At 37.0% G+C, this 22,283-nt stretch overlaps 1 protein-coding gene across 4 annotated transcripts in view; it reads left to right on the forward strand.

Annotated features, from left to right (window-relative positions):
- The window catches only part of TNRC6B (trinucleotide repeat containing adaptor 6B), a 266,350-nt gene that overhangs the window by 93,683 nt on the left and 150,384 nt on the right, over nt 1-22,283 (forward strand). For 3 of the 4 annotated variants that reach the window (XR_012121613.1, XM_073213903.1, XM_073213908.1), the window contains exon 4: nt 19,216-19,283. The exons of the other annotated variant lie outside the window; for it this stretch is intronic. Coding sequence is in view for 2 of the 3 variants with exons in the window: in XM_073213903.1 (XP_073070004.1) it covers nt 19,216-19,283 (68 nt within the window). In the remaining variant the exon portion in view is untranslated. The remainder of the gene's footprint in view (nt 1-19,215; nt 19,284-22,283) is intronic. 4 annotated transcript variants of the gene reach the window in all.

Genomic DNA, 22,283 nt, shown 5'->3' on the forward strand with positions numbered 1-22,283 from the left:
TGCCAGTAGTAGGAGACCACAGCTGAAGGTCACTCAGAGCAGAAAGAACCAGTGAATTGTTAAGTTCTCTCTGGAAGGTAAGACACACATGAAATTCAGAGTAGGGTTATATCTGACGAGGGAAGAAAGGGATTGGGTTTGGAGAGAGTTACACAAGGGGACTCAGCTCTTCACTATACCTGTATTTTGTTTCTTTAGAAAAGAGAGAGCAATCTGAAGCAAATATGATGGATGATAAAGCAAATATGTTAAATCTGGGGGGTGGTTACCTGGGTGTGTATTAATTTTATTCCCCATATTTCTTTCTATATCTTAACATTTTTCCCTCACTTACAAAATTAGAAAATTCTGTTTTTGTTGAAGGAAAATCCTTGTAGCTTGAGCACAGTTTATTCTTGTTTCTGTTGTATAGAATAAGGAAGGACAAACATTAACCTTTACTCTATATACCAGTCTCTCAAATATGTGAAGAAAGGTCTCATATCCTTCTTAAAAAGCTGGGCAGGTGGGCCAGGGCTGTATGGTCACCTTTCAGTTATGGGGGGACTCAGACTTATATTTCATTCTTCTACCACTTCCCTTGAAGGACTTGTAGAAGTTGCACATTTCTTTTTGACCAGAATTTAATCACATGGCCACAGTAAGTTTCAAATGATGTTAGATTGTGTGTCAGCTAAAATTTTTAGTTTGTATTGCTAAGGGGGAAATGCTTCTTTGTCTCAGAATCAACCACATTATCCAGTATTCTGCTGTTACGCTGGTCTTGCCCATCCTATAGTTGTATAATTGATTCTCTTGAGCCTAAAGTATAAAACTTGAGAATTTTTAAAAAGATTTTTCAAAAGACCAATGTAATTCAGTGAGGGAAAGGAAGAGCTTTCAATAAACAGGGCTGGAGCAGCCAGATAACCAAATGGAAATGCATGAGCCACGATTCCTGTATCTTAGACCATATGTAAAATCTGAGCTGGATCATAGACCTAAGTGTGAGAGCTAAAACTGTAAACCTTTTGGAAGACAACTTAAGAGTTGTCTTTCTTACCTTAGATAGGTTTAGACACATTAACGATAAAAGAGATCAGTATTCAGTTGAATTTCATTAAAATTTTTTTAAACTTTTGCTAATATGCTGACACCTTTAAGGATGTGGAAAAGCTACAGACTGGGCAAAAACACTTGCAATACGTTCATCTAACAAAGGTCTCAAATCTATAATATATGCAGAATTCTTAAAAATTAATAAGAAAAGGCCAAAAACTAAAATCATGGACAAAGACATGAACAGGCATTTCACAAAACGAGATATCCAAATGGCCATGAAAGTAGGATATTCAACATTATTTTTCATGAGGAGAAAGGAAAATAAAACTATAATATGATGTTACTGCACACATTTAACTTCAGAAGACAATACCAAGTAAGTGTTAGCAAGAATATGGAGCAGCTGGAACTTTCATACACTGTTGAAAGGAGTGTAAAATGGTACAACTACTTTAGAAACTGTTTGTCAATTCTCTTAGTTAAACATGTCTATCCTATAACCCAGACATTCCACTTCTAGGCATGTACTAATAGAAATAACTGCATGTCTTCATGAAAAGGCTTATATGGGAATATTCATGGTAGCTTTGTTTATAACAGCCCCAAATCAAACTAGTTAGAACCCAACTGTCCACTAAAAGGTGACTGATTAAACAAATTATAGTATGTTTGTTCAATGAAATACTGAGTTTAAAATCTGAACGTTTGATGTACATAACAACATGGGTAAATTTCAAAAACATATTGAGTGAAAAAAGGCAAAAACAAAAGTACACAATCTGCCAGATTCTGATATATAAAGTTCATGAACATGTAAAGTTCATCTGTGATGATACAATAGTTACCTGGTCTGTATTGGGGGGTTTTTCAGAGAAGGGGCACATGGGAGTTTTCTGGGGAGATGGAAATACGCTATTTTATCATAATCTGTGTGGTGGTTACATGGGTACAACCATGTCTAAAGTTCATTGAATTCTACACTTATGCTTTATGTCTTTTTTCTGTTTGTGAATTATACCTCAATTTAAAAACAATTTTAGGAGATTCCATCCTTCTCCTTTATTGGCTAAGGATTTTGTATGTTGATTATATCATCAGTATATTAACTGTCCTCAGCTTTATATTTCAGGAAATACGTATGCTTTTTTTTTTTAAACTACCCACGGGATCTGGAATGGAGGGAGTACACCATTTATAAAGTGGATCATATTTAGCAATTAATTTGATAATGGAAGACAAAGGAAAAGGAGAAGTCAGGGATGGCATCAAGATTTCAGGCTAAGTGACTAGGAGGATGGGAATGTTGTTGTCATAATAGGGGACATAAGATAAGAAATAGGTTTTAGGAAGACTACAATGACTTCTGTATTAAATGAAGTTTGAGATCCTGGCATGCTGTCCACATGGTAGTGTCTGTCAGCCAGGTGAAACTTTGGGGCTGGAGACAGGATAAATCAGGGCTGGAAATATAGAATTGGGAATAACTCAAATTTAATAGTTGAGATTAGATATAACTGCTATGGCAGAATGTGAACAGGTCCAATGACAGTACTTGGGGTAATAGAAATTTAAAGAGTAGTGGGAGAAAGAGAAGCAGAGATTAGCTAACTAGAGAGTCAGGAAATATTTACCATAAATATCTTCTTGTGCCAGGTTTATGATAAATAAGATACTCAAAATCTCTGCATCAAGTTTGCATTCTTGATGGGGGGAGATAGAAAACAAAAAGCATAAATAAGTGACCCATTTAGGCAGAGGTCCTTTCTGGTGTTATGCTAGAGAGTGGCTGAGTGTGGGGACTGGTTGAGCTGTGGCTGTCAGGACAACATCTTCAGATAGATGTCCTTGAGCTTATGTCTAAATGATGTGAAGGAAACTTTCATATAACAATGTGGGAGAAAAGCTTTCTAAGTGAAAGGAATAAATTAATAAGCCCTAAAGTAGGGTGAAAAAGAAAAAAAAGAAATGGAGAGAATAGTCCAGAACAAGGCAGAGAAGATTTTCAAAAGGATGGAGACAGCTCTTGTGTCAGGTGTTACTTAGAGGGTCAGGAGAAATAGGGACCCTGAGCAGAAAGGATATTCCACTGAGTAATAAAAAGTCATTAAGTGAAAGCAAGATGGAGGTTTCTCAAAAAACTAAAAATAGAAATACTATATGACCCAGCAATTCCACTTTTGGAAATTTACCTGAAGAAAACAAAATCGCTAATTCAAAAAGATACATGCATTCCTGTGTTCATCACAGCATTATTTACAATACCCAAAATATGAAGAAACCACCTAAATGTCCATCAATGGAAGAATGGATAAAAAAAGACATGGTATGTATATATACAATGGAATATTATTCATCCATAAAACACGGATAGACCTAGAGGATATATGCTAAGTGAGATGCCTCAGACAGAGAAAGACAAATGTCATATGATTTCACTTAGATGTGAATTCTAAAAACCTAAACAAATGAACAAACAAACAACCTAAAATAGGCTCATAAACACAGAGAACAGAGAACAGACTGGTGATTGTCAGTGGGGGATAGGTGAAATAGGTGAAGGGAAAATTAGTGAGAGTGTTTAAAAAAAAGAATTGAAAGCAGGGACTAACAGGTATTTGTATACCCATGTTCATAGCAACATTATATTCATAATGGCCAAGAAAATAGAATGAACCCAGTGTCTATCAGCGGATGAATGAATAAAAAAAAGCGGTCTAGCCATACAATGAATATCAATCAGCCTTAAAAAGGAAGTTCTGACACATGCTACAGCATGGATGAACCTTGAAGACATTATGCTAAGTGAAATAAGCCAGACACAAAAGGACAGATACTATATGATTCCAGTTACATGAGGTACCTGGAGCAATCAGTTCATAGAAACAGAAAATAAAATGGTGGTTGCCAGGGCCTGATGGAAGAGCGGGGTAGCTGTTAATGAGTGTAGAGTATTGATTTGGGGAGATGAAAAAGTTCTGAGGATGGATGATGGTACTGGTTGCACAACAATATGAATGTGCTTAATATCACAGCTTTACACTTAAAAATGGCTAAAATGGTAAGTTTTATTTACATATATCTTGCCACAGTTTTTTTAAAAAAGTCATTGGGACTTCTGCTGCTAGGCAAGATTGGAGTATCAGGGATGGGATATACCCTCCCGCCAGAAATAACCATTTAAAAAGTAGACAAAATATATTTGAGACAATGGCTTACAAGACACTCGACATTAGGTAATGCAGGACAGTGACTTGCTGAGAAATAGAATACAAGTACAGTGAGTCCTCCGACTACCCCAGTGTAGGCTTGAGAGAGAGAGCTTCCAGGCTGCAGTGCAGGGAAGGGGAGCTCCTGGAAAGCCCAGCAGACCCCCTCAGTTGAGACAGCCTTGCTGAAGGTCTAGGGAAACTAAGGCAGCTACAGTTTGCAGGACAGAATCCTGGAGAGGAGAGACTCACACAGAGAGGGAACTCTGGAGCTCTGTGGAGCGTACACCTTGCATATTCATCAGAGCACATGCATAAGAGGAGACTATAGCTGACGTAGGAAGGGGTCCCGTCCAAGAGGATTTAAAGAAACAGTGCCACTAATATTGCCTCTTTCTATACACTGGAAAACCTCAATTCATGGAGCATTAGGTAGAGTCCTCAGTACTGGGGAATAATTAGCCCTAAACACTGCTCTAGGCCAGCTTAGCATATCCTAAAAGCAAGACACAAAAGGAACACACTATTTCAAAGTAATTTAACTGTGTCCCAGAACAAAGCTCAAGAGTACTTGTAGAAATACAGAAATATTCAGTACTCAGCACAGTAATATTCACAAAATCTGGTGTCCAAGGAAAGATTATCAGGCATGTAAAAACCAGGAAAATACAGACCATAGAAGGGAAAAAAGCAATTGATTCAAACCAGCCCACAACTGACACAGGTTAGAATTAGCACACCAGAATATTAAAAACACTGTAACTGTAGTTCAGATAGTCAGAAAGTTAAGCAGAAACATGGAAGATATTTTTTTTAAAGACCCAAATCAAATTTTTAGAGTTGAAAACTATGTCTGAGATGAAAAATATACTGGATGGTCTTAGTGGCAGATAAGACATTGCAGAATAAGGTGAGTGAATTTAGTCATACCAACATGAAACACAGAGAGAAAAAAGTAATGAACAAAAAATGAAAAGAGTACCATTATACTGTGGACAACTTTAGGCAGACCAGTATACTTGTAATTGTAGTCCCTGAAGAAGAGGGGAGGGGGCAGAAAAAAAGCTAAGAAATAATGATCCCAAATCATCCAGATTTGATAAAAACTGTAAACCCACAAATCCAAGAAGTTAATTGTGCTTGAAGTACAGGAAACACAAAGCAAACCATGCCAAAGCACATAATCAAATTGCTCAAAACCAGTGCTAGAAAAAAAATCTTAAAACCAGAAGCAAAAAGACACTATTAATGGAGGAACAAATGTAAGTATTTCTCATTGGAAACAATACAAACAAGAAGACAGTGGAACAGCATCTTCAAAGTACTGCAAGAAAAAACTGTGAACCTTGAATTCTGTAATCAGCTAAATTTCTTTCAAAAATGAAGGTGAAATATAGCTTGGCTACCCAGAAAATGAACTAAGATACGATATGAGGAGGAGCTTCTGGCATCAGCACTCTCTGGAGGACTCGTGCCGGGGGATGATCATCAAAAAGCCTCCACAGGGATCTGGGCAATGCTGCGGTTGGGGCTGCATCCACCCCACTGTCTCCTGGACTTGCCATTGGAATGAGGAGGGAGATGTCTAGGCTGGCATGTGCATACAGTGAGACAACGAATTTGACCGGCTCTGTACTGTTGGAACTCAACCAGGAGTTGGGAGGGGTGCAAGTTGTAGCACTCCAAAATCTTAAGACTATAGACTATCTATGGTTAAAAGAACATATGGGATGTGAACAGATCCCAGAAATGGGCTGCTTTAATTTGTCTGATTTCTCTCAGACTGTTCAATCACAGTTGGACAATATCCATCATATCATAGACAAATTTTCACAAATGCCTAGGGTGCCTAAATGGTTTTCTTGGCTTCACTGGAGATGGCTGGTAATTATAGATTTGCTTTGTTTATATTACCATATTCCTATTATGTTAATATGTGTGCGCAAGTTAGTTAGTAGTTTAAAACCTATACATGCTTAAGGTACTCTACAAGAAGATATGTCAAAGAAATAATCCTCCCATGTTTTCTTCCATATGCTACTTCTACAGCTTTTCTTCTTCCTTCCTAATTACAACCCTTAAATAGAATTCGTGCCTCATATCGAATTTACCGAGTACCATAATTCCTCCAGGTGGTAAAGCTCGAGACAAGTGCTGGGCATAGAAGCCACAGGGCATAAATCTGCAAAGAAGTAAACAGCTAACCTTTTCAAACAATATGGCTTCTCTCTCACTTACCAACTTTACATCTCCCTGTATGGCCCCGGAAGATGACTGGTTAGCCAGAGACGGGTAAGATTCCTCAAGGGAGGAACAACCTAAGACAGGCACAGTCGCAGGGGGGCCATCAGGTAAGAAATTGGGGATCAACAGTGGTGAAGCTTAGAACCTCAACCCCCCTGTTTTGAGAGAAATCTTCTGCATCCGTGGATGTATTATTGCCCTTGTCTAGCTCGGATTAACACATAGTCTACAGGCACACACCTGATCATCTACATTTGCCCTCTTACAGCACTAAACTATGTTTTCTATCTTTATCTTGCATCTACCTACCACTTCAGCATTTTATTAAAAATAATAATAATAAAGAGAGAAATGTGGTATCCACATATAAATCAAGTATAAAAATAAATGAATATTCATATTTGACCTGATTGTTTATAGTTCATAATGCGTGATCAAAACCGAAAGTTTCTGTGATGACTGCCCTTGTACTGTTCACCATGTAAGAACTTACTCACTATGTAAGAATTTGTTCATCATGTAAAAACTTGTTCGTTATGCTTCAGAAGATTGGAGACTGACGAGAATTAGGCTTGAGATGGATTAATGATTGTGCATTGAGCATTGACCCCCCTATACAGAATTTTATTGTTGTTAACAACCATTTGATCAATAAATATGAGAGATGCCCTCTCAAAAAAAAAAATCAAATCATTTGGTTGATGAAAAAAAAATGCATCATATTAACAAATGAAAAAGAAAAATCATGTGATCAACTCCACAGATGGAGAGAAAGCATTAACAAATGCCACATCCATTCCTGAGAAAAAACCTCTTAGCAAACCTGGAATAGAAAGGAACTGCTCAACCTGATAAAGGACCTTTATGAAAACCCTACAGTTAACATTAACCTTGATGGGGGAAAAACTGAATGCTTTATTTTACTCCTAAGATGAAAAGAAAGGATGTCTGCTGTCACCTTTTCTTTTCAACATTGTACAGACACTGAAACTACAAAGCATTGCCGAGAGAAATTAAAGTCAACCTAAATAAATGGGGAGATATACTTTGTTCCTAGGTCAGAAGATTTAATACTGTTGAGATGTTTCTTCTCCCCAAATTGATCTATAGAGTCAAATCGATCCTTATCAAAATCCTAGCAGACTCTTCTGTAGAAGTGAAAAGGCTGACTTCTAAAATTCATATAGAAATGCAGAGGACATAGAATAGCTATATTAGTTCACTAGGGCTGCTGTAACAAAGTACCAAAAACTGAGTAGCTTAAACAACAGAAATGTATTGTCTCATGGTTCTGGAGACTAGATGTCTAAAGGGCCATACCATGTTCCCTGGAACGCACTAGGGGAGGATCTTTTCCAGGCTTCCTTCCTAGCTTCTGGCTTCTAGCTTTTCTTCTAGCTTCTTGGCTCCTCACGGCATAACTTCATTCTTCATGTGGCATCCTCCTTTTGTGCCTGGCTGTCTCTGTGTCCAGATTTTCCCCTTTTATAAGGAGTTATATTGGCCTCATCCCAATAAGCCAATTGATTACTTTATTTAAAAAAGAGACCCTATCTTCAAATAAGGTCACATTCTGAAGTTAGGACTTCCACACACTGGAAGTTAGGACTTCAACGTATCTTTTTGGGTGGAACACTATGCGACCCCTAGCAATAATCAAAGCAGCTTTTGAGAAGAAAAATGTTGGAGTGCTAATACTATATGATTTCAACACTTAATAAAGCTACAATAATCAAGACCCTGTGGTATTGGAGAAAGACAGGCAATAGACCAGTGGAATAGAAGAGAGATTCCAAACATAGACCTACACATATATGGATAAAAGACTTTTGACAAGGGTAATTTAGTGGAGAAAGGCTGATTTTTTCAACAAATGGTGCTAGAGTGAATGGATATCCATATGCAAAAAAAATAAAAAGAAAAACAGTACAAAACCCAGATCTATATTTCATAACATCTGTTAATTTCAAAAATTAACTCAAAATGGATCTTAGATCTAAATGTAAAATCTAAAACTATAATACATCTAGAAGAAAACAAAATTTTTGTGACCTATGGTTAGGCAAAGATTTCTTAGATAACACAGCAAAAGCACCGTCCATTAAATTCTTGTAAATGGTGTGTTGTACTACATCAAAACTAAGAACTTCAGCTCTTAGAAATGCGCTGTTATGAGAATGAAAAGACAAGCCACAGATTGGAGGAAAATACATGCAAAACATATAGCTGAATAAGGACTTCTATTTAGAATATACATAAAACCTTTGAAGCTCAGTAAAAAGAAAAAATTTTTAATTTTTAAATTTAAAAAATGACCAAATAACCCAAGTAAAAAATGAGCAAAGAATTGAAATACACATTTCTCCAAAGAAGATATACAAATGGCCAGGAGCACATGAAAAGATGCTGAAAATCATTACTCTTTAGGGACATACAATTCAAAACCACAGCGACTCACCACAGACAATACTAAGGGTTAATGAGAATGTGGAGAAATCGGAACCTTCAGATCCTGCTGGTGGGAATGTAAAAAGGTAGGGCAGCTTTGGAAAACAGTTTAGCAGTTCTTCAAAAAGTTAAACTACGAAGTTACCATATGACCCACCAATTCCATCCTGTCTTATTCACCCTAGAGAAATGAAATAATGTGCCATACAGAAACTTGTACACAAATGTTTACAGCAGCATAATTTATAATAGCCGAAAAGTAGAAACAATACAAATGTCCATCAGCTGGTAATATAAACAAAATGTGTTCTATCCATACAATGGGATAGTATTCAGACATAAAATGGAATAAAGTACTGATTCATGTGCAGCATGGATGAGACTCAAAAACAATATGCTAAGTAAAAGACAAAAACACCACATATTGTGTGATTCCCATTTATATATGAAATGTTCAGAATAGGCAAATCTGTAGAGACAGGAAGTAGATGAGTGGTTTTCTGGTTCTAGGAAGGACTAAAGGAGGATAGAATGGGGAGTAACTGCCAATGAGTCCAAAATCTCCTTTTGGGAATGATAGTAATGTTCTAAAATTGTATTATTATAATGGCACAACTCTGTACATATATTAAAAGCCACTGAATTGTACCCTTTAAACAGGTGAACTTTATGTTGTGTAAATTACATCTCAATAAAGCTGTTAAAAGCCTGGTCAGAAGATTTGAACAGCACTTTATGAGAGGATGCATGGCAAGAAGCTCATGAAAAGATACTCAACATCAGTGCAATTAAAACCACAATTAGAATGGCTAAAATTAAAAAGTTATCATGCCAAGTGTTAGTGAGAAATGAAACAACTGTAACTCCCATACACTGCCCGGGAGAAGGTAAAATGCTGCAGCCACTTTGGAAAACAGAGACTGTTTCTTAAAAAGTTAAACATAGAGCTACCATATGACCCAACTATTCCACACTGTTACAGGTTGAATTGGGTCCCCTGCCCGCACTCCCAGTTTGTATGTTGAAGTCCTAACTCCCAATAGCTCAGAATGTGACTTTATCTGGAGGTAGGGTCTTTGCAGAGGTAATCAATTTCAAATAGGTTAATAAGGTAGGCCATAATTTCCTTTTTATAAAAAGGGGAAATCTAGACATACAAATACAGGATGAACACTATGTGAACATGAAGGCAGCCATCTACAAGCCAAGGAGAGAGGCCTGGAACAGATCCTTCTCTCACAGCTCTCAGAAGGCACCAGGGCTGCCAGTATCTTAATTTTCAACTTCTTGCTTCCAGATCTGTGTGAGACACCTAAATTGCTGTTATTCAAGTCACCTGGTTGGTGGCACTTTGTTATGGCAGCCCTAGCAAACTAATAAACACCACTAAGTATTTACACAATAAAAAAGATAGCATACATACATACAAAAACTTCTAAATGAATGTTGTAACAGCTTTATTTGCAGTGGCCAAAATCTGCAAACAACCCAGTCATCCATCCATTGATAAATGGAAAGGATTGTGGTATATTCTATATAATGTAATACTACTCAGCTGTAAAATGGAAATGAACTGTTAATACATGAAATCATATGAGTGAATTTCAAAATAATTTTGCCAAGTAAAAGGAGCCAGACCAACAAAACAGAATACTGTGTGATTCCATGTAAGTAAACTCTAGAAGATGCAGACTAATCTATAACAACAGAAACTGTGTTAGTGGTAGCCTGGGAAAGGAGTGCAGGCGGGGAAAAATTGCTCATTTTTTGAATTTGAAAAGGCATGATGAAACTTTTAGGAGTGGCAAATATGCTCATTTTCTTGATGGTGGTGACAGTTTCATGGGAATATATATATGTCAAAACTTACCAAATCATATGTTCTAAATATATGTAGTTTAATATATATTAGTTATATCTCATAAAACTGTTAACATTTAAAATAATGTTTTTAAAGAAGAAAACCAACAAAAATTTACTGGTAGTATTAGAGCAGTTTGATAGAGTGGAAAAAGTAGAGGCAAAGGTTTTTAAAAATAGACTTGGACCTAGTAGACTAAACCCAGCTATTATTCTCTTTTCCCTTCTAAAACTACACTAAACTTACTTTTACATAATGGGTTCATCAGGCAAAAATCCACCGGAAAAAAGTGAGTGGAAGAGATGAAACAGACAAGAAATGGCAACAATTTTGTAAGCTGGAGGCTGTTGGAGTGGCACTGAAAACAGCAGGACTGGTTGAAGAATGTACACGTTGCAGGGCCCCGGCATTCTGTCCCTCTCATCCATAGGCAGACAGTTCTGCGTCTCCCGCCTGGCGAGGCTGAGGGTGGAGGTTAGTAATCCTAACTAAAAGCAGCGTCAAATCGAAGCAAGCATGCTGATGTGAGATGGTGCCAGCTCTCATCCCAAACTCTCAGTCCCAGAACACCGGAGACCAGGCTTATACCCACAGGCTGAGGATGGATTAAAGGGTACCTCTCTGGGCAATTGAATAGCCCAAAGGAGAGAAAAAAAGAGTACACAAGCGCGGGCACCTGAGTTCTCCCAGTGACATGGCCAGGTCTCCTGATACCCAGGAAGCCGACCACAAGATTTTCAACCTCATCAATCTCATCTACCTTCTCCACATACAGAAAGCACTTCCAAGCTCTTTAGGGCTTAACTCTGAAGTATCAGTGGATTACCAAAGATGATCAGACATTTGATAAAAACCTGTGAATGAAAAGATAGCACAACCCAGCCAAAGATAAAAGAGGAAGTGAATGAGACAGATAATGCTAGGAGCCAGAAAATCAGAACAAAACAAACACACTCTATTGTATCCTCAGAGATAAGAGAGAGAGTGTATTCAGACAAGAACAGGACTAAAAAAGGATTGTTCAGAGAACAAAGAACTTTTAAAAACTAAGTTACAATAGCAGAAAATATTTTTAAAAATTAGAAGCATTGGAAGAAAAAATTGAGAGAATCTCCAGAAAGTAAAATAAAAAATTACAGAGAAAATTCAGTAGATCAATACTGAAGATTCAACACTGAATAACAGAAATTCCTGAAGGAGAGAAAAGAAATTGGAGGAGATGGAATTCTGAAATAAGTAGAGTAAATGTCCCAGGCCTGTAGAACCTGATTGCAAGTACCTACCCAGTACCAGCTCAAGAAATGAAAAAAGAACCATATTTAGTGGTTTGCGTTTTTAGAAAACTGAGGAGAAATTAAAGATCCTGAAAGTTCCTAGAGAAGAAACAGGTCCTCTCCTAAACATCAGGATTCAGAATACTATCAAATGTCTATACAGCAATTATGGAAACTAGAAGACAACAGAACATAGCCTTCAAAATTTTGGAGGAAAAAATGTTTACTAACTTGAACGTGTATATTTGATCATGTATGCAGGTAAAAAAAAGGAGTTCTGTGTCAGTTATACGTATGGATAAAATAAGCACATTTTAATCATTCAAGATCTGAAAAAATTCATTTCCCATATACTTTTCATGAGGGAATCACTGGAGTATATGCTCCATCTAAACCAGGGGGTAAGCCATAAAAGAAGACAAAGAATCTGGGAAACAGATGCTCCAGTGGAGGACAGACAGCCAGGAATTCCAGAGACAAAGGGGAAGAGACATCTTGGCAAGGTGTCAGCTATTTAGTGGCCTAGAGAGCAAACAGTCTAGACTGGAACTGGAGAAAACCCCTGAGGAATGTTTCCAAGACAGGAATGAAATTGATAGATTACCCGACGTGTTTGAATTTATTAAGAGGAGACAGATAGTTCTGCTGGAGAGTTTGAGGCTGGATTAGTGAAAAATACATAATAAATACTAAGCCAAAAAAAATTTTTTAAGAAAGTATAAGAAGAGGAAGTAGTAACTGTTAGTTCCAGTGAAGACAAAAAATTGTATAAGGAAATTTAGTTATATTATTCTGTATAATTCTACTGTACTACATATTATTCACTAAGTAATAGCACTGTTAGCATTGAATATTGATTTGAACAAAAATGGTGACTGACTTTGGGAGGATAGGAGAAGGGAAGTACATATGTGATGTGTATGTGGCTGGGGAGAAGGAAGTACTGCTTTTGTTTATAAGCCTGGTGGTAATTATTTGGCCTTTAGAATCATATATATTATTACTTCAGTAAAAATTTAATTCTTTTAATCAGATCAGTGTGGGTCATGAGTTTAGAATACAAGTAGGGAGACCTTGCAGAGTAATAGAAGAAAAATGGGTGAAGATTTAGTTTTATGATACAGTTAGGAGAAGAAAACACTAGGGTCTTTGTGTGAGATAGGCCCTCAGGATAATCCAAGGCCCTGTCATCTTCAGAAAAGGATGGACATGGGAAGATGCCTAGTGGATGGGTTTGGAGTCTCTGAGTAAAAAAGGCACAGAATAAATGCGTGAGCAATGTGGTATAGTAGGTCAGACACTCATTCTGTCAAAGCGGTGCTTAGCACAGACCAGCAGTCAGAAGGTGTGAGGAAGGAATAGATTCTGCGACACCCAGACCTCCAAGGCTCCCCAACAGCAGGGACGGGTGCCCAAGGGAGCACAGCTGCTCACTAAGCCTTGCTGGGTAAATGGGAAGGAGCACTTCGGAGAGTCAGAAAACACTTCCTAGAAAACTAACTTTGAACCAGACTTTGAAAGGCCGAATACGAGTTCACCAGAAAGACAGAATAAAGAAGCACCTTCCAGACAGAAGTACTGAAATGTAAGCACTGAGTGGATGTTAATTGATAATACATTTGAAAAGGAACCCATCTTGTAACTTTCTCCAGCTGTGTACTGTGCTCCAGGAGCAGAATAAAAAAATGGTATAGGATTGGTAAGACAGAAATGTCTCAAGAACAAGTTGGTGGTGAGCAAAGGCAGGACATTGAGGAGAAAAATCACTGAAATACCTGTCAGGTGAGGCTCAGAATGGCAGCTGAGGAACTGCAGAAGTTATGGTGAGGACTCATTATGGGTTCAGATGGAGGGAGGGAGTGGGAGAGGCGCTCGCCATCCGCAAGCCCAGCCCCGTGTGCTGCCCCTTTCTTACAGGAATAGGAAGGACATGGATCACCTGTCTAGGTGGGTCTAGAATACCTGATTCCTGTAGACCTAGTTAAGTGTCCTTTGTGTTGTTTTGTTGCATTCTCATACCCTATGGCAATTGACTAGCTTTGTCTTTTCACTAGCATGAGTTTTTTTAGGGCAGAGACTGTCTTCTTCACCATTATCGCAGCAAAACACCTATCACATAATATATGTGCAGTAAATATTTATTGAATGGATGATAGTGGGAGAAAAATGAGGATACAGTAAGTTTTATGAATAAAAACATTGAAACTTCTAAAAATTAGGTCAAGGGAGGAGGAGTAGTGGAGATCATTAAATTAAGTCCAAAATGTTAGAGAAATTTGTAGAAAAAAAGAAACAAGGATGTGAAGGGACTGGATGTGGACTTAAAAAAAACAGAAAGCGACAGGAAGGAGCAGTGATCTTTCTGGACCATTTTTATTGCCTTCTGATATGATGGAGACTGAGCAAAGGTAGGTACTCTGGTGAAGTGTCTCCTGGGGAAGATCCTCTGAACTGTCACTTAAAGGCATGAGTAGGAGTTTGAACTGTGTGTGGATAGATCAACATCTTGCTTCTAGGCAAGAGGGAGCATTGTATGTAAAGGAGCAGAGGGTTGAAGAGTTTGTGCTTCACCAGGGATTCAGAGTGGGTAAGTGAGGCAGGAGCAGAGAAAAAGATTGCCTAGACAAATGAGCTGAGCTGTTATCCCTGAGCACAGGTGGTGGAGTGCTGTTGAAGGAGGAATAGTCACGTTTGCATTTTACGAAGTCCACTTGATGAAAGTAGTTTGGAGGGTGCGTTGAAATGAGATAGGACCTGGAAGCACAAAGACCAGTGAGAAAGCTTTTGTAAGAGCGAGCTGGCTTTAACTGTGGCAGGTAGAGAAGGGGTGATGGGTGTGCGAGCTAACAGGCAAAAGCCACAGTACTTGGTGATTAACAAGATGTGCGATTAAGGAAGGGAAGTGGAGTATCTTGTAAGATTACAGGTTTCCCCTGCTATCTGACAGTAGAGTGTTCCTCTGAAACCTTTTGTAAGCTGAAATGATGTAAAGTGAAGAAGCAATTACCATTAATTTATAAGGAAAATTTTTTGAGCATTCGCACACTCAAAAATAACCTCTCGTAAGCTTTTCTGATAGCTCAGAACACTTCTTAGGAAAGGATGCACAAAATAAATCAAGATAAAGCACAGATTCTCACAGACCAGTTCAAAGCTCCAGCAGCTGGATGCTGAGATGCTGAGTGTGGCTCCCAGGGAAGTAGATTGGCAGGTCCACTCTCTCTGCTTGGGGTACGGCCGCCTCTCTGATGGCTCATGGCAAAACAAATGTGCAACACAATTTTTGCATTTTCCCTTTTTCCATAAAAGCGAAATCTTCCTTGGATTTCTTTTGGTTAACAAAAACAGGTACTGATGTAGGTCTTTCATAAAAGCAAAGTGGCAGAGAGACTGGGGAGAGAATGCCGTGTGCAGATGGAGACAGAGATTTTGAATGATCCAGCTGCAGCCAAGCAATGCCTGGGAGCCCCAGAACCTGGAATAGGAAAATGAAGCCAAATGTCAAAAGTAAACCCATTCCCAGAAGCTAAAATTGCAGAAAATCTCATGGTGAATCAGCTCTGCACAAGCAATGGAAATGGACGTCTTCAGCAGTGTTTTCTCTTGTGGTTTCCTTCTGGTTAGAGACACCAGGAGGGCCAATCAAAAACACTTTGGAAAGGAATACTTGCAGAATAAAACCTGAATTGAGAGCAGATGAATAGTGTGAGCTACTGCTAAAAACCAAAAGCCTTTTCAGGATTTAACTTTTAAGTAGCGATATATGTTTTGCTTACAAATAAAAATTGAAAATAAAACATAAACATTTTACTTTTAAAATACATATAGGAACTAAGGATATTATTCTTCAGTTGGGCAAATACTTCTAATCAACCTAAAATTAATTCAAAGAAGCTGTAGGTATCTAAACCTACTTATTTGGGGATTTAAATAAAGTTATAGCTCTGCTACATTCATCGTGAAATATAGGTAGGCATTTTTTATAATTTTCTTTGTAACTCTATTCAAAACTAATACAAGAATTTATTCACTAGCGGACATCATACAATTGTTCTGCCTAACCTAAATACTTAAGGTAATACAGCATTACCTTACATTGTATTTTGATTAACATATAATTGTGAGTAAGTAAATGTTTTGCTATTCATTTAATTTTTTCATTGATTTTGATTTACATGTCCTCTACTACCCACAATATATATATTTCTTCCAAAATTTAAAAAATATAATTTATAAAAAATGTTAAACTAAATTATGATGTTTTTCCTGAATTCACTACACTGTGCTAAAAGCAAAGATTAGCTAGCTATGACATCTAAAATGTACGTGGAAATCATTTTACAGTATACGTATGTATCAAATCATGTTGTATGCCTTAAACTTACACCATGTTATGTGTCAATGGTATCTTAATAAAGCTGGGGGAAAAAAAAAGGTAAAGTGGCATAACATGAACTTTTGAAAAGCAAGGATTACCTGTATAGGTTTCCTGTTTGGGGATCTTAGTGAATGAGGGAATATTAAATGGAAAGGAAATTTGAGGACACAGGTAGTGTTTCGCTTTGGACTATTGGGTTATCCAGGTAGAGAAGACTAGTATGCAAAACATGGAGACTGCAGTTAAAGATTTGGAAGTTAACATAGAAGTTACTGAAGCTGTGGGCTTTTTGATTATCTCAATTCACCATTGAACAGCATGGGTTTGAGCTGAGTGGGTCCATTTATTCTCAGATTTTTATCAAAAAATACATTGGAAAATATTTTGGAGATTTGCAACAATTTGAAGAAACATTTTCTTTTCTCTAGCTTACTTTACTGTAAGAATACAGTACATAGCACTTATAACATACATACCATATATGTGTTACTTGGCTGTTTTGTTATTGGTAAGACTTAGGGTCAACAGTAGGCTATTTACTAGTAAAGTTTTGGGGAAGTCACAATTCCCATGTGAATTTTTTCCTGCAGTTGGGGGATGTTGGTGCTCCTCACCCCCATGTTGTTCAAGGGTCATCTGCACTTCTTGTTCTTATTGTACTTAATGAGAAATTGATTACAGAAAAAACTTATTAAAAAAACTAGTAAGCAGAGACCAGTATCCAAAATTTAGAGCTCTTTAGTTGGAGAGGATTTTTAAAGATGAAGGATCATCTTTATACTTATACAAAACTTCATACTCTATAAAGTGGAAGAATAGTCATTCTTGTTTTTCAAAAAAATGATTTGGGCTTGAGGTTCCAAGGAGCTTAATAAATTTAAACAATTTGTCACCTTTTTTTTAAATTAAGGCATAACATGCATACAGTTAAAAGCATAAAATGCATAGTTGATTTTTTTTTTTACCTATGTATACACTCTTGTAACACCACCAGATCAAGATCATCTCTAGTTCTTGTTAAGGTTCCCTCGGCAACCCTGTTTTTTCTTCTAGAGTTTTTAGATCACCATGTAAACTTAGGATGGGACAATCCTCTTTCTTCTTGGCAAAGTCCAGTAGGCTGCAGAATGAACTCATAAGAGAAGAATAAGGTCAAAGTCTGGTTTGAATTTTATAGTATGCACCAATGTGTGTCTTTTACTATTCTTGCCTATACTTCTTCACTTTTTCTATTTAATGGAAATTAAGTACACCTTTCAGTTTTTCTGCCCTTTTTGAATCTTAGCTTCTTAATACTATCCTATCTTCTCTAGTATTCCTGAGAGATGAAGACTGGAGGTGATGGCAGAACTGGAAAACTTTTTGTTTTAGTTGGGTTTCGTTTATGGTGTTTATCTGTGTAACTGTTGTTTGTCTTCCATATTATTAGTTCTCTATAAGAAATGGACTGTATTTTTCTAAGTTGGGAATAGTCTTGTCCCTCTCCTTGAGTACATCTGTTTGATTTTTTAAAGCCTTTTGGGGGAGAGTTTTGTAGGACTGATAGACAATCCTGTTTGTGGTGGTTGCTGTCACTGAGCTTCCAGATCAATAAACCATCTGAAATAGTAAAGTGCTTTTTTCCTTTTGAAAATTTGTATTGAGTAATAAACCATACATGTAAAAAAGTTAAAAGAATAATTACAAAATAAACAGCCATATATCTACCATATAGGCCAAAGAAACAGAACATAACCATACCCTAGGCTCCAGTCTATGCCCCTTCCTAATGGAATACCCCCACCCCCACCTGGCCGAGACAATCACTAGCCTAAATTGTGTATGTCACTCCCTGTCTTTATAGTTTTTAAAAACCACATATGTATACACACACACACATATATATGTATATATGGTTTTAAAATTTATATATTTGAACTTTGTATTAATGGAATTTTACTGTGTGTGTATTCTTTTTTGACTTGCTTCTTTTGCCCAAAATTATGTTTTTATAACTCATCTGGGTTGAGATGTGTGGTTATAGTTGATTAATTCTTGTACAGTATAATCTATTGTTTGAGAACACAGCCTATTTTACTGTTGATGAATGTTTGGTTTTTTGTTTGTTAAAAAAATGCTATTAAAATATTTTTATATATGTGCAAAAGTTTCTCTCAGTTATATACCTAGAAGTACAACCACTGATTTGTACAGTAAATACATAGTCAAGTATACTAGATACTAGATACTAGATAATGGCAAACTTTTAAAAGGGAGTCATGCCAGTTTTCCCTCCCACCAGGAATGGATGAAGTTGTTATTGCTCTGCACCCCTGTCTACATTTGATATTGCCCAACCTTTTAATTTTAGCCCTGGTAGTTGTGAAATGGTATCTCTTTGTATTTTTAATTTGCACTTTCGTGGTTGACACGAGAGTGAACATCTTTTCATTTATGCATCCTCTTCAGTAACATTTTTCTGGTAGGTTGTCTTTTCCTTATTGATTCATAGCAATTCTTTGTTGTATTCTGGATGCTAATCCTTTCCCACAGTTACATGAGTTTGCAAATAAACATGCTTCCTTTTTATTCTTTTTTACTTTAGTTACGCAAGGAGGGATGCCTTGAGCAAACCTAGAGATTGAAAATCATTGGCCCAGTCTTCTGTACTAGGCACTATAGTGAAATGGCCACATGGTTCTGCACAAGGCAGGCCCTGGCACTTTGGAGTGAGTTGCATCTTAGTTACTGACTACTACTGACCAGTGGTGCTTGCCTTTGCAGGTGGAACAGGGGGATTTTGTAATGGAAGGGCATGGCAAGACTCCACCTCCTGGTGAAGAAAGCAAACAGTGAGTCACGCTTTATTTAAAAAGGGTCCTATTACAGACCTTCAGAAGCGCTTTGGTTAAACATGCTGAGAGCATGTTTGCAGGGGATGTATAAGCCGGGCACATTGTGGAACTCACCAGTTGCTTTGGTGCTGTTAATGCATTGGTGCTATTTATAGACAGACTAACTGGAGGGACGGGAAAGTTGGCGTTGTAGTTTTTCACACTTGACTAATCAAAATTTATGTTACACTTTAGCAAAGGCTTTAAGGCTTTAAGGCTCAGGATGTTCCAAATTGAACTAACTCAGTCTGGTTGATTTCCAAAGAAAGTATAAAATGCTATACCCTTTCCCTAGCTATGTCTTTATGAAGTGAACTCAATTAGTAGACTGTTCCTTGTGTTCCAAGTGTGAATTTATTTGAATAGTACTTCCTGAAATTCTATTCTGTTTAGTTATTTATACTTCTGAGCTTTGTTTATATAACAAATTGTTTCCCTAAAGGAACAGGAATTATAAATAATATAACTTAGCCAACAATCTAAATAATTCAGGATCTCTCCTCTGACTTTAAAGAGTAGTACATTTTAAATCTGAAATTGGGAGTTCTCTGGGTAAGTTTTTGGTGACAGTGAGTAGATTTTTTTCTCCTTCTGTCACAGAACTTGAAAAATTGTGTTGTAGAGCAGATTGGTGTTTCCTATGCCCTTTTAAAGGAAAAACAGTTAAGACTGGCTTAAAGTACTGACATAACTACTGTTTTTTATTCAGACAGTATTTTCCTAAATTGAATGGGACAGTGAGTGATTCATGGAATTTACTGAAAATCTGTAGAAAGAAACTCCTTTCCTAAGTCTTTTTTCCTAGAAAATGATTTAGTTTTGGTCTGTCTTATGAAAATTATGTGTCCAAAACCCCTAGGAATGAATTATGCAGAATATGCTATATTGCCATGAGGCCAGGTTCATTAAAGGAGAATGCTTGTCTTATATTTGTTGTGAATGGAAACCAGGATATTTTTATAACTGGTTTAATTTGCTAACTAGGCAATTTTAAAAATAGGTTACAATATAAATCCTAACTTTTATTCTGTCAAATGCACTTCCATTCTGCAAGGGCTGATGGAATTGATTCATCTTTAGCAAATTAGAATGCCCAATGTCTAGTCCCAGTGGAATTGCACAGGCACTTCAGGTGTTTCTTTCTGCCCTTTTGCCCACACTCATCCCTACACTCTGGCCAAAGGTCTCATAATATAAAAATCAAAGTTCTCATTTGATGAGGGTTATCCATGCACAGAGTACTTTGCTTAGATGCTCTATGGGTTATTTCTACTCATTACAGTGTCTCCATTCTACTCAGTGATCACGGCAGGTAACTTGCTCATGGTAATGCATCTTGAAATGGAAATTAGGATTGAACCTGGATCTTTCTGATTTTAAAATATCTCTTGAAGCCAAATACTTTGCCAATCTTGGGGCCTATGTTCCAGAAAAGTATTGTGGTTGGTTGTCAAGATCAAAGTCTTGTGGATAAGAGGGAGTTGGGGGAAATAATGTAATGGTATTAAGCCTATTTTTAAAACACAGATGAAAGTTCTGTTCTCTTGAGGCTATCCATTTCCCAAACAAACCAGTCTTTATCTTTAAAAACCTGCTCCAGTAACCCCTATCTTGAGTCAGCTTCATTAGGTATTCAGGAAACATTGCTAGGGCAGATTCTCCCACAAGTTTTATGTTATACAAATGACATTTCTTTCATAGAGCTTCAAACAGCCCCAAGTGGGCTTGAAACTTCCTGTGTTGTGTCCTTAACATCTCCTTTGCTTTGTTTTCTCAAGTGTCTCATATTGCCTTTTCACAGATGAATCCTGTTTTGTTTTTGTTTCCTGGACTGGGTCTGCTGTCATATATGGAAAGGATAAAGCAGAAACAAATGTTCTCACTGAGTACTCCTCCCTTGGACCTGCCCACCTCTTCTGTGGGACTGGAGAGGAGACGTGCCATGTTCTTTTGTTGGAGATAACCAAAATAAAAAAGATTTAAAATAAAAATTTTTTAAATCTCAGATCTGCAGTTGGCAAAGGAGAACTGAATCCTGGATAGTAGGATCTAGGAACTGAATACTACACTCTAGATCCTGGAAGTGACACATTGCTGAATGACTCAGCAGTTGAATGTGAAATTTCCCTTCATTCGTTTATTTTTTTAATTATAAAAGTAATACATTTTATTGTCAGGAAATATTCAAACAGTAAATGTAGATCTAGAAAGTAAAGTGAGATTCTTGTCTCACTTTTCTTCCCCTCCTAATCTTCCTAAACATTTTCTGTATATTTTAAAACAACAACTAAATAGATTTTTTTCCCTACATAATTCTTCTGAGACTTTGGTGGAGATATTAACCCTTGTCTGTTAAGATGTTTTAAATTTTTTCTCCCAATCCTTATATCTTTTAACATTGGGTTATCTTTCATACTCATAAACCTTTTAGATTTTTATGTAGTAAAATTGATGGGCCTTTATGTTTTCTATGTTTTGTGTTTGCTTAGAGAAGTCTTCCTTACCCTGACATAATAAAATATATTAGTTTCTTGGTTATTTTTTACATGTAGACCTTCAATTAAACTGGTACTCACTTTTGTGTATGGTGGGAGGCAGAGATCTAGCTTAATTTTTTTCCAAATTGGTTTCCAAAGTGGCTCTTATTCATTGGTAGTAGCTTGTATGAAACCTATTTCACTTATGAGGCAGGTGGAGTACAGGGATAATTTAACTTGTGCAAGGTCACAGAGCAAATTCTTGTAAAGATTAGGACTACACTTATTTTTATTAGCTGATCTGTTCCACTTCCCTTGTGTCTTCTTTTAACATTTTACCATAGTCTTGAAAATTTTATTTTATTTCTATGGTGCTTATTTCAGTGGAACTAGGTTCTAGTAATAGTCAGATAAAGGTAGCTATGCATGTGGGAAGTTGTCTTGAAAAAATAATTTTTGATATTGAGAAATATCTCTGCTA

Source organism: Manis javanica, chromosome 10 (genome assembly GCF_040802235.1).
Source record: "Manis javanica isolate MJ-LG chromosome 10, MJ_LKY, whole genome shotgun sequence".
Classification (NCBI taxonomy): domain Eukaryota; kingdom Metazoa; phylum Chordata; class Mammalia; order Pholidota; family Manidae; genus Manis; species Manis javanica.